Below are 14492 nucleotides of genomic sequence, written 5' to 3' on the forward strand. Positions count from 1 at the left end.
TCTAAAGAATCTTACTGATTCCAACAAACTTTGCAGAAACACGAAGTTACCAAGTTTAATGAACCAGTGAAGAACAAAAGAATAGAAGAACTGAAATTAATTCACAAATCTAAAGTTTGTAAAACACGTACCAGAATCTGGAAAATTTTTAATAGGAAAAAGATCAAGCCCACTGAATTCACAGTGTCCCCTTAAGGAAATTATTCCCCTCTAGTATCCGAGGTTTGATTTGGAATATGACCTCCCAGGGAAAAATGATCTCAATCACCAGAGTATAGATACCAAAAACTCCGGTGTCAGTGAACCACTCAACGGCAGTAAAGTACACTTAGAATACTAGATTTAGTAGTTGAAGAAGAAGTCCATGAATTCTTTATTAAAATGAGAGGAAATCCCTCAATTTATAGAAAACAAAGGAAGGTGCGAAAAGGTTCTTATTGTGCCTTACCGGAAAGGTCACAAACCTTTGGAAAAGTCACAATCTTTCAGAATGGTCATCACCCTTCATAAAAGTCACAACTTTTCATAAGAGTCACAACTTTTCATAAAAAAATTGCAACTTTTCATAAAAGTCACAACTTTTCATCAAAGTCGCAACATTTCATAAAAGTCACAACTCTTCATAAAAGTTGCAACTCTTCGTTTTCCATTCACACCTTTTTTAAAATCCAACAATGGCCCCAACAGTGCGCGATACATAATCAGAGGTCTTGAGTTCGAGCCTTGAGTATGTATTAGATTCTGTTGGAAACGTCACTCCGAATAACCCATGCAATGCGCGATATATAAGAAGCCTAATAAACTGCCTTTTCTAAAATTAAGAATTTATAAACTTAAAATCCTAACCCAGACCCAACTTTTAAATGTATTATGCCCCCGTGGTAAAAATGGTTATATATCCGTAAGACATAATACATAAACATAATCATTAACATGGCGTCACTTGACAATTATGACTTTTAACTTCGAGTGTGTACAAGTAGGCACTTAAGCTTATACACAATTGAACAAATAAACACATTCGTCCTACATGACACCCTACATGATACATTTATTTTTTACATGGTGTCCTACGTGTATTATACCATGTAGGACATGTATGTCTACTTGTTTATTTTTATACATTGTTGGACGGACGAAGTATTTCATCCCTTCACTTTTACTAGTCACTTATTCCTAATATATATTTTTATTTTTTTACTTATCACTTTTGACATATCAAAAAAAGACAATTATATTTTTCCATGTTTTACCATCAAAATTAAATACTCCTTCTTCAATTCATTTTTCACGACTTAACACTAAACATCATTTAACAAGGATAGTTGGTAAAATATCTATTTCAATAATTTGTTTCTTAATTGGTGTGCCAAGTCAAGCCACATAAATATGAGATAACTTGTACTCCCGTAGTTCCTATTTAGTTGTTGTTAAAGTAAAAAAAAGTCTCATATTGGTGATTAATAAGATAAGTAGACTCCATATAAGGCTTGATCGATACTCCTTCTTTTAAGCTAACTTTTGAGGTGTGAGTTAGATCCAATACACAATTTAATATGATATCATAGCAGCGTCTATGTCACTGATGTTGGGGCCCAAAATAAAAATAATCAAAAATTGCCCAAGAAATGTCTACGCACCAGATGCTAACCATAGATCGTAAGGTGGGTCCAAAATTACCCACCCACCATATGTTAAGCATTGTGGGATGTTAAAACAAAAAAGTCTCACATTGCTGATTAATGAGATGAATGGACTCCTTATTAAGGCTTAAATATTCCTCCTCCATTTAAGCTAGCTTTTGGAATGTGAGTTAGGCGTAAGACGTATGAGGTGTGGGTTAGACCTTAGACTTGTCATAATTTTAGATTTCACGTTCCTTAAGAAACTAGGTAAATTTACTATTGTACTCTTATTTAGTTTTCTCTTAAAAAAAAACATTTTAATCATTGAACATGAATTAATTTATTTTTATTAATTAATTTGGCCAATAAAAATTATTAATCAATTAATTAGTTTTCTTATGTTGATCAAATATACACTTTCAAATTCGGATAAGCCTCAAGGGTAAATATAGGAAGAGTCATATCATTTATAAATTTTTTAAAATAACAATTCTTAAGAGATATCTATTTTAGTAAGAACAACGTATAAATAAAAATCGAGGATATAAATAACTAAATTTGATTTACCTTTAATACCCTTAAATGAAGTTTAAATTACGAAAAAGAAAAGGCTGACTGGGTTCCCATTGGACGTGGGCTTTTGTGGACCATAAATGGGCCGAATGTTTCCCCTCTTTTAATCGGTCCAATAGCATCATAAACGCATATACCACGTGATCCTTTAAACTAACTCTGGTAAAATATTCAACTAACCATGGTCAAATCTAGCCGCTCAGTTGCTGACACCTGTTAGTATTTAACGGTTAAGATCATCTCTTCACAGATTTTTCGTTTTGCATTTTCCTATATAAACTCCTTCTAGCTCGATTACAAAGCAGAGATCGTGAGCATAGTGTAAAAAACGAAAGAAGTTTCTAGAAGAGAGAAAATGGCAAACCCTAAAGTTTTCTTCGACCTTACCATCGGAGGTCAAGCTGCCGGCCGTGTAGTAATGGAGTTGTTCAATGATGCAACTCCTAAAACAGCGGAAAATTTCCGAGCACTCTGTACGGGAGAGAAAGGCGTAGGGAAGGCCGGCAAGCCGTTACACTACAAAGGATCAAGTTTCCACCGTGTGATCCCAGGATTTATGTGCCAAGGAGGTGATTTCACTGCCGGAAACGGTACCGGTGGTGAATCAATCTACGGCTCCAAATTCGCAGACGAGAATTTCGTCAAAAAGCATACTGGTCCTGGAATCCTCTCCATGGCTAATGCCGGACCTGGAACTAACGGATCACAGTTTTTCATCTGTACGGCGAAGACTGAGTGGCTTGATGGAAAACACGTTGTGTTTGGGCAAGTGGTTGAAGGCATGGACGTGATTAAGAAAGCGGAGGCCGTTGGATCTAGCTCCGGTAAGTGCTCGAAAGCAGTTGTGGTGGCTGATTGTGGCCAACTTTCCTAGATCTGAAGATGATCGTAGGCATAATGATGATCTAGTCTAGTTAATTACTCCTGTCGTTACTATTTATGTTTTGTGTCGTTTTGTTTTTCCTTTTGTAGGCTTACTTCTTTATACTGTAATAGGTAGTTTTTACTACTACCGGTGCATGTTGAATTTTGAAATAAGATAGATTTCTCGGTTTATTTTCAGCGATTTAAGTGCAAAATTCTCATCGTTTTCGATAAATTATTCAACGGTTCAAATGGATTCATGTTTATTGAAAATTCTCTGTTTCGGTATCCCGTGATATAACCCTATAATTCTTCAATATTTAATTTATTTAATAATATAGTAAGACTTAGTTTGGTCAGTTAACAAGTTATTTCGGGTCTAATAATGATGTCATTACAATCGAATAAAAATATTTATATATATATCTATATATATATATAAAAGCATATGATTTAGACCAGTAAGATAATTTTTATTTTCAATTTTAACTTTAGTTTTATTTTCAAAGCTTTGAGAGGAGAGTTTGGAGAAAACTAATATATTTATTTTTCTAAATACTAAACTATTTTGATGCCTTAGATTATGTTGTGTTTCTGACCTTCTGTTTGGCAGCATTAGATCTCCGGCTCTTGAGCATTACAATTAGGAGTGTGCTAAAATTGGTTTTATTATATTAAATGGGAAAAAAATATTATTTATAGTTGTTCAGTTAATGATTTTCCAAATTTATTTAAGAAAAATGTTAAATCTATTCTTTGTTTTATTGGAAATAATTTAAATATATTTTCATTATACTTTTAAATTAAATATAACTCTTTCCTGATAAAAAAAAACTATTCAATAAAAAATGATGTATTCGGGTGTAACCCTCCATAATAATATAACTCGACTTAATTAATAACAATGAATCACTCAAACTCGAATTTTTCATCAAACTAAATTATTATTTAAAGCAATTCACTAAAATAATATGTTCTTCTAAAATTTTATAAAACTAGTATAAACGTATTTCACAGTAACATTTTAGGGTAACTTTTATATTTTAAAAATTTGAGGGCGTTAGGTTGGGAAATGTTACCCACCGTTACTCACAAATACGTTTTCTAATACATGACTTTGAGTAAAATTTTCCTCCTAAAATTTTACTCATAAGAACGTTTCTTAAGAATTTAATCGCACAAATATAACTATAGAGTAATGTTTTACTTTAAAGACATAATTTTCAATTATGAGACTGTGAGTACCGGTTAAATGTGCTACCATTGCTATTCTAATCTTAAATTCATCAGAAGACTAACCTGTTGTTTTTTCAAATGTTTTTATAAAGCATTTAATTCTTTCCTTTTCTTTTGTTTTTAGTGGACCGCCTATTTACTCCTAAAATTGCAAGTTTCTACGAAGAATTTTAATTGAGCTACCATTTGCTTGGTGCACTTGGGTGGCGTCTGTTAGATAGCATTTCCCCAAAGTGTTTGCTTGAACTGCTTTTTCATTTACCTCTTTTTGAGCATTTCCAATTTCAATTGTTAGTGCGAAACTCTCTGAAAAGAGCTTCTTCATTTTTGTTTGAATAAGAAAAGGACACAGCTAGCATCATTTCTACCACTTTTGACTTAATCAGATCAGTCAGGACACATTAAGTCATGCAATTAGATGCAAACACATGACTACATGCTAACGGAAGTATAAGTATGGCCACTTAATCCCAACGTAATTGCAAGACATAAGAATCAATAATCGCAATTAATTCCTTTCATATAACCAAAATATTCATATAAAATGCAATGACTTCGAAATCACAACATAATTACAAAAGGACGAGATAGTATTGTGAGTAATATTTTAGGAGTAAATTCTGACTCAAAGTCATGTATTAAAAAATGTATTTGTGAGTAACGTTTTTAGTGTAAAACGTTACTATGAGTAACATTTCTCAATTTAAAGGAGTTAAATTTTTAAAAAATAAAATATACCCTAAAACGTTACTATGAAAAACGTTTATACTAGTTCTATAAAATTTTAAAAAACAAAATAATTTGATAAATTACTTTAAATAATGTCTTAATTTGGTAAAAAGTTCCTCAAACTCTGCTACATTTTTCACCATTTGCTGCAATATTTTGAGGTGAAATGTCACTGCCTTAGTCAGTTAGCAGGTTTGACTGAATAATCTTAGTCGTTCACGTGTAAATTGGTTAGTTATAAGGTTATATTTAGCTTGAAAATGTAATGGAGTTGAAAGTATTACAAAAATATATTTAAACTATTTTTAATAGTATATGAATATATTTGTCAATTTGTTTATTAGGCTATCTGTTTGATTTTTAATGTTATAATTTTGATTAATAATTAAATCAATAATCTAATAAAATTATTATTTATTCTTAATAGTGACTTTAATATCTTACCAACTCTAATTTCTAAATTTTAATATTGTTTTTGGTCGTACGCAACACGCACTAGCCTCTTAATCATATTCGTTTTCGAAAAAAATATACTACGTCCAAGATGCAATCAAATTTTCTTGGTGGAAAATATTTATTATTTATATATAATTAAAAATTATTATTTTTATATATATATATAATAGATGTTGAATTTCCTTCTACTAATTTGTGTATTTACTTTTCAGATTTTAAATTTATTTATTAAAAATTTTAACTGTCATTGTGAAGATGACTAGTAATATTTGAATTACTTAATCATAGTTAATTTGATGCTCCCTATGGTATACTCACCAGAAAGTATCGTGATCTGTGTATGAGTTTTCAAAGTTATAATCAAACTTTTATCGGTGCTGAATTTATTTTTTCTAAAAAATTGCCATGCAGTCTTTCTATTTCATCTTTCTTCTTCTTCTACGACGTCTTCTTCATTGTTTTCCTTTTTCTTTGAAATTTAAAGTACCACTAAATTAATTTGAATAGTTTAAAGGAAATTATGTATCAAAAGACTCGAAATGTCGAGAGGATTTCATATATAAAATTAAGGATTGCTTAGATGTGATTTTGAATTGATTAGGATTGAATAATCAATGTATACTTCATGTATAATTAATAAATATTTTATGTATAATCAAGCTATATTTAACTTTTTGAGTGTATCACAATATATCGTAAATGTATAACTCATGTATAGATAAACTTATTTCATTTTTTTAGTGTATCATAATGTATAGTTAGAATATATTTTCTGACTATACATTATATTGAAGAGTCGATGGATGCACGATCACTGGCAATAATGTAAATATACTCATTTTCAAGGGTAAAATATGATGTTGTTTAAGCAAATAAAAAACTCTCCTTTCTCATTTCAGATACATTTTGTCCTTTTGTTATTTATTACTATGTAGAAATATCAAAGGTAAAGTACACTCTCTGCCCGACTCTAGAACCATCCATTTGTTTTTTTACTTTGTAGAATACCAAGGGTAAAAATGTAAATATACACTAACAAATACACACTCTGCATTACTCCAGAACCATCCATTTCTTGTTTATAAATATTCCACACTAACACTGCAGGAGAATTGAGTGGAACCTTTGTTGGCATATATACATATCTTCTTTAAATTCTCTTCAACTTCATTATTCATAAAATAAAATAATTCTAGAAACATCTCCATTTCACCTTCCTGATTTAGTCGCAGTTTTTTAAAAATTATTTACAAAGACAGTTCTTCACCTTCTCAAGCTGGTGTTTTCGTTTCATGTCTAACTTTTATATCGATTTTTGCCAAATCAGTTGCTCGGTCAACTTAAAGGGGCATTCTTTTCTTTCAGTTATTTATCTTCGTATTTTGATTTTAATTTTGATATTACTCTTGAGTTTTATTTTATTGCATTATGAGTAAATGTTTGTTTTTCTCCTTTCTCTAAATTATTTCGATAGTGAGTTCAAGAGTTAATTGCAAGTAATTTAGTGCATGGCTGAGTTTGTACGACTCTACTCCTTTGCCAGTATTATATAGTATCTCGAAAATGTTTTGATTCTTATTCATTGTCACTAAAAAGGGTACTTTATGAGGAGTTGAATCCAACGGCAAATTGAGATATATGAATAAAATTTTGAATCTAAAAAATTTCAGAGGTCCCATGCAAATTGAGACAAAGAGAGTATATTGTTGACTTGTTGTGTTAAAGGATAAAAATAAAGAACAAATGTTGATCAGTTAATGTTGGCTTCTAATTATTGGCAGATATACTATCATTATTCCTTTCTAGAGCCATTATGCATACTTGAGAATCTTTATGCAATGCTTTACTTGTTTACTCCCATTTGTAGGTAAATTGTTTGGCTGATCGTAGTGTTGATATATTTGATGATCAATCGGTTATAACATTACTGAAAAGTCTAAAAAATATCCCTAAAGTATTCGAAATATCTCACATATACCCTTAAACTAAATTCTGGCTCAAAATTACCTTTCTGTTAAAGTATTGGGTCACTTTTACTATTACTTTTAACAGAAATGTGTTAAGTGCCACCTGAACGCCACATAAGCACCAAACAACCTCACCTCCACATAAACTCATAAAATCTTAATTACTAATTTTTCCCTCATTTCTCTACAAGATACAATTTTCACCCATTCTTATTTCACTAAAGCATACTACAATTCTCCTTTCTTTCTCTTATACGATTTTTCCTCTCTCTTATATGATTTTGCGTTTCACAGATTTCCTCTCATGAACGTCATTGGATTTCTTAGTTGATTTCATCCCTTTCTTCATTTCACCAATTCTTATAGATAATGCACAAACACCAGTCATAATTTGTAAATATCTTAAAATTAAAGTAACAATAATCGAGCTAAAAATCTCTATCGAAATAAAATCAACAGATTATACGAGCAATTGTAATATATATATATANCGACGGGCAGCGTTCACAGCTTTCTCATCCTTGCTTGCGGCGGCGGTCGGTGTCTTCTTCCGGATCACCACCGGCTCCCAGTCTTGTGATAATCCTCCACTCATATTTTTTTTCTTCTGCGGGAAAATTCTCTCTCTTGCTTCTCTTTCACTTTGTTATTACTGAATATACATTCATCAACACTAATTAAAACTTGAACCGTAATGCATTACCAACATAAAAAATAAGTAGTAATAAAAATCTTACTGGAAATAACTAAAGAAGCTTACTGTCGTTAAATGAAGAAAGGGATGAAATCAACTCAGAAATCCAATGGAGTTCATGAGAGGAAATCTGTGAAACAGGAAATCGTATAAGAGAGAGGGAAAATCGTATAAGAGAAAGAAATGAGAATCGTATTATGTTTTAGTGAAATAAGAATGGGTGAAAATTATATCTATTAGAGAAATGAGGGAAAAATTAGTAATTAAGATTTTATGAGTTTATGTGGAGGTGAGGTTGTTTGGTGCTTATATGACGTACACATGGTAGCCACGTGGCGTCCATGTGGCACTTGAAAGTAAGGGTAACCCTATACTTCAACAGAAGGATATTTTTGAGCCAGAATTTAATTTTAGGGTATATGTGAGCTATTTCAGAAATATTTTTGAGCCTTTTTCCGATTACATTATTAAAGGTAATATTTGCATATCTTTTTTCTCTTGAGATGTCTCCATGCTTTTCAGTTTTTGTCGTGCATTTAATTTTCTTTGTTTCATTCACGAGGAGATTCATGATTATCTCATCGTGTTTCTTAGAATATCAAAAGATGCTTTGTTTGATGGTTGGATTTGCACAACATTCAATTGGCTTATAATAATAGAATGTAATATGAATAAGATGCTTGTGTTGCCTTCTTTCATCATGCCATATGATTTTTTAAATGTGGTCATGCGAATTCAACTTAAAATGACTATTTCGCTTCAGCATCTTCGATATCAAGATACAAGTATAGTTCATTAAGGTATGTCACATCTGAAGCTTACTTGGATCAGGTGCAAGGCCCTAAGAAATGGTATCATATTATTTTAACAGAGTATTAAATATATTATTTCTTATACTTTCATAATTACCAAGCTACATCGACTACCTTTTCATTTTTTCTTCTCTTAAGTAAAGTTTTGGAACATTGTAAAATGTTTGATACCTCACTAATGAATATCTTTTTTCTTTTAATTGGAAAGTAATTTCAATGCAGTTGCAAAAAAAATAAATTCAGTTATGAACTTACTTCATTATTCTAGAATAATTTTGAGTTTATGTTGTCTTTTCTATCTGATACCTTTATTTTTGTTTTGTAATTCGTCTGATCCCTTAGATGAAATGATGTTGAGAACAATGTAAAAAAATCTATGACTATATCTATTGAATCTTACATCAAATTTAATTTTGTTATTTGAAAATACTTTAAGTCAAATAGACATTATCTCTAAATTATTTGTATTCAAATAGAGATTCAGTAAACTTATTTTTTTGATTTTTGAGTGGAGTTAATGGTGAAAAATGATATTTAGAATGTGAAAATATATACAATAATTTGTTGAATGTTGGCATTCCCTTTATGTGTATAATTAAAATAAATGTCTGTGTGGCAATTTCTGACCGGACTTGACTATATGAGTTGTGATATTAGTCATTTCCTAAATAAATTTTGATTTGTTCAATTAGTGCTTCTCTTGGTTTTTCTTAGACTAGCGCCTCTTCAATAAATAGTTTAGCTACATCTATGTATCTATTATTGTTAGCATGATTATTTCCGTATGTATATACTGTTGGGAAAGACAAGGCACTAACAAAGAATGCCTGACAGGATAACAGCGGAAGAATACCCAAGTCTATACTTTCCCTTTTCGATTTGAACCAAGAGAAGACAAACAACCACAAGAAATATGATAGTAAGGCAGCAAGTAATTCAACCAAACAAATATAACAAGGCAATAATAAACCAATCACACAAGACACCAAGATTTACGTGAAAAACCCTTCGATGTGAAGAGTAAAAAATCACGGGACCAAAAGCTCCACTATAATCACCAAGAGTTACAATATTGTTCTCCAAAATTGGCCACAAAACAAGTGCCAAACAACGAGCAACAACAAAATAAGATTGCACCAAATCTAGAGAATTAAAGGAGCAAAATCACCAATTTCGCAGCTACTGTTCGCGACAGCAAAACTGAAGCTGCAGGCCACCAAATCCAACTCTGTCAGTTCCTAATCAAAGATTGTGATGAAGATGATATGTTGTCCAAAAATCAGCTCAATCGGACAAGAAACGAAGCGGAAATCGCAATTTGAAGTTGGCTGTTAGGGCTGAATTTTGACTGCGAAAACTGCTCTCTTTCTCTCTTTTTGGCTGCTGAAAAAACTCTCTGTGTATATATGAAAATAAGACCTAAATAGGCTTATATTTGCCTCATAAGAATGGGCCTATGGGCAAAAATGGGTTGGTCCAAATTGGGCTTTTATTTATCCACATAGGAAGGGAAAAAGGCCCATAACCCAACAATTCTCCCCCTCACGACTATGTGGAGGAGACCGCCATCCCGGCGACCATGCAACAATCTTCAAACTTCCCTCTTGGCAAAGCTTTAGTCATCATATCGGAACCATTGTCATTTGTATGAATCTTTTCAAGCTCAAGCAACTTAGAATCCAACACATCTCGAATCCAATGGTATCTCACATCAATGTGTTTAGACCGACCATGGAACGTAGAATTCTTGCCAAGATGTATAGCACTTTGACTGTCACAATAAAGCACATACCTCTCTTGAGCACAACCAAGTTCCCCCAAGAATCTCTTCATCCAAAGCAATTCTTTACAAGCTTCAACGACAGCAATAAGCTCAGCTTCTGTAGTAGATAGAGCAACACATTTTTGCAACCTAGATTGCCAAGACACAGCTCCCCCTGCAAAAGTAACCAAGTACCCTGAAGTAGACTTGCGAGTATCAACATCACCAGCCATGTCTGAATCAGTATAACCACAAAGAATAGGCTTCCCTGTACCAAAACACAAACTCAGACTAGAAGTGCCACAGAGATATCTCATAACCCACTTCACAGCATTCCAATGTTCTCTTCCCGGATTAGAAAGAAAACGGCTAACAACTCCAACAGCGTGAGCAATATCCGGTCTTGTACAAACCATCGCATACATCAAACTACCAACAGCTGAAGCATAAGGAACTTTCTTCATATCTTCCTTCTCATCATCACTAGAAGGACACTGTTTCGTGCTCAATTTGAAGTGCATAGCTAAAGGTGTACTGACAACCTTAGCTTTGTCCATGCTGAATCTGCGAAGTACTTTCTGAATGTACTTCTCTTGTGATAATACCAATTTCTTGGCCTTTCTATCACGGACAATCTGCATGCCAAGAATCTGCCTTGCTGGTCCTAAGTCTTTCATAGCAAAAGACTTACTCAACTCTTGCTTCAACTTCTGAATCCTGCAAGTATTATGACCAACAACAAGCATGTCATCAACATAAAGCAACACAATAATAAAGTCACCATCAGAGAACTTTTGCACAAAAACACAATGGTCTGAAGAAGTCTTCTTGAAGCCCTGCTGACTCATAAAAGAACCAAACTTCCTGTACCACTGCCTGGGAGCTTGTTTCAAACCATACAAGCTCTTCTTCAATTTGCAAACATAATTCTCTTTACCCTTGACTTCAAAACCTTCCGGTTGCTCCATATAAATTTCTTCATCTAAGTCACCATGGAGGAAAGCAGTTTTAACATCCATTTGCTCAACCTCTAAATCTAGACTTGCAGCCAAGCCTAGAACCACACGAATGGATGACATCTTCACAACTGGAGAGAATATCTCATCAAAATCAACTCCCCTTTTCTGATTAAATCCCTTGACAACTAATCTAGCTTTGTACCGTGGAACTGGATTACCATCTTCATGTTTCACCCGAAAAACCCACCTGTTTTTCAAAGCTTTTCTGTCTTTAGGTAACTTAACCAAATCAAAGGTATGATTATCATGCAAGGATTTAATCTCATCTTCCATAGCATCAAACCACCTTTCTTTTTCTTCACTTTCCATGGCCTCATCAAGACTCTCAGGTTCTCCCCCGTCAGTCAAGAGTACATACTCATTGGGAGAATAACGAGATGAAGGAATTCTCTCTCTACTAGATCGTCTGAGAGAACTCTCTGGAGCATCTATAATTGGTTGTTGGACAACCACATCATCTTGCACTGGAGCATCAACAACATCATGCCGGTCATTCTGAACATGATCACCATCTTCATTATCAACTTGATTTTCATCATTATGAAGATTTTCTTCCGGTGCAATAGTCAAAGGAACTGGATCAACATCAACTAAGCTCTCACTACTCTGAAAATCAGCCTTGTCAGCTTTGTCAAAATCTTCAATTGTTTGGTCTTCAAAGAACACAACATCACGGCTTCTAACAAGTTTCTTCTCAACAGGATCATAGAAACGATAGCCAAATTCATCTTGACCATAACCAATGAAGATACACTGCCTAGTTTTAACATCCAACTTTGACCTTTCATCCTTAGGAACATGTACAAAGGCTTTACACCCAAAGACTCTAAGATGATCATAAGAAACATTCTTACCAGTCCAAACTCTGTCAGGGACATCACCATCTAAAGCAACAGCAGGAGATAAATTGATAACATAAGCAGCAGTATTAAGTGCTTCTGCCCAAAAGGAATCTGACAGCTTAGCATCTGAAAGCATACATCTAACCCTCTCAACTAGAGTTCTGTTCATCCTCTCTGCTAAACCATTTAACTGAGGAGTCTTTGGAGGAGTTTTCTGATGCCTAATACCCTGCTCTCTGCAATATCTATCAAAAGGACCAATATACTCACCACCATTATCTGAGCGGATGCATTTCAATGTCTTCCCTGTTTGTCTTTCAACCAAGGCCTGAAAACTCTTGAACACATCAAGTACTTGATCCTTGGACTTCAAAGGAAATACCCAGAGTTTGCGAGAATGATCATCAATAAAAGTCACAAAGTAAAGTGCACCACCATGAGATCTTACCTTAAAAGGACCACACAAATCAGAATGTACCAACTCCAGCAAATCAAGCTTTCTTGAAGGCGGATGACTCTGAAAAGAAACTCTTTTCTGTTTACCGGCTAAGCAATGAACACATTTCTTCAACTTTGCTTGTTTCACTCCAGAAAGCAAATTTTTCTTAGCCAAACTATCAATCCCCTTCTCGCTCATATGACTCAGCCTTCTATGCCATAACTCTGATGAAGTATCATTCTCCACCAAATTTACTGAGTCTCTGGACATGGAGCCCTGAAATACATACAAGTTAGACAACTTGTCACCACGGGCCACAACCATCAAACCTCTAGTAAGCTTCCACTGGCCAACACCAAGTGTATTAACATAACCCTCATCATCAAGATATCCCACAGAAATCAAATTCAAGCGAACATCTGGAGCATGCTTGACATTATTGAGAACTAGTTTGGAACCATTGTTACTTTCCAAACAAACTGTCCCAATGCCAATAACTTCAACTTCATGATTATTGCCCATTTTCAACGTTCCAAAATTACCTGGAGTATAAGAAGAAAATAATTCCTTCTTTGGCGTGACATGAGAAGTAGCACCAGAATCCACAAACCAGCTAGACTCATCACGAACAAGATTAATGGCATTTGCATCACAAGAAACAAGAAGATCATCATTAGCAACAACAGCAACACGATTTTCATTATCGCCTTCTCTCTTTTGTTGTCTCATATCTCTCTTGTGCTTGTAACAATATTTCATGATATGCCCATTCTTGTGGCAATAGTCACATGTAATATTCTTGTATTTAGACTTTGACTTGCTTCTACTTTTACCTCTATCATTCTGACCTCTGGACTTGTTTCTCCCCCTATCTTCAGTAACCAAAACATCGGAGTGTGAAGCTGAAGAAGATGAGGCTTGAGATCTTCTTCTCATTTCTTCATTCAAGACACCACTCTTAGTATATTCCATGGTTACAACACCACTGGGAGCAGAATTAGTCAAAGAAACTCGAAGAGTTTCCCAAGAGTCTGGCAGAGTATTAAGAAGCCAAAGTCCCTGTATCTCATCATCAAACTTTACACCCATTCCGGACAGCTGGTCAAGAACACCCTGAAAATCATTAATATGATCAGAAATAGGAGTGCCCTCTTTATACCTGATATTCATTAATTGTTTCAATAGGAACAACTTGTTGTTGCCAGTCTTCGAAGCATAAAGTGTCTCGAGCTTGTCCCACAAACTTTTGGCATGTGTCTCATTCACAATATGATTTCTAACATTATCTTCAACCCATTGTCTAATATAGCCACAAACCTGCAGATGCTCAAATTCCCATTCTTCATCATTCAAAGACTGAGGCTTATTAGAAGCAAACACAGGTAAATGCATCTTCTTGACAAATAGAAGATCTTTCATCTTGCCTTTCCAAATATGATAGTTACTACCATTTAAACACACCATTTTGCTCATA

At 33.7% G+C, this 14492-nt stretch overlaps 1 protein-coding gene across 1 annotated transcript; it reads left to right on the top strand.

The window, feature by feature from the left end:
- Nucleotides 1-2496: 2496 nt before the first annotated feature.
- Nucleotides 2497-3267, top strand: LOC107032430 (peptidyl-prolyl cis-trans isomerase-like). Its single transcript, XM_015234033.2, has one exon. The coding sequence runs from the start codon at nucleotides 2554-2556 to the stop codon at nucleotides 3070-3072; it is 519 nt and encodes a 172-aa protein (XP_015089519.1). The 5' UTR covers nucleotides 2497-2553; the 3' UTR covers nucleotides 3073-3267.
- Nucleotides 3268-14492: the final 11225 nt, after the last annotated feature.

This window comes from Solanum pennellii, chromosome 10 (genome assembly GCF_001406875.1).
Source record: "Solanum pennellii chromosome 10, SPENNV200".
Classification (NCBI taxonomy): domain Eukaryota; kingdom Viridiplantae; phylum Streptophyta; class Magnoliopsida; order Solanales; family Solanaceae; genus Solanum; species Solanum pennellii.

Coding starts and splice junctions, on each gene's coding strand:
- LOC107032430 (XM_015234033.2), top strand. CDS start 2,554: ATGGCAAACCCTAAAGTTTTCTTCGACCTTACCATCGGAGGTCAAGCT.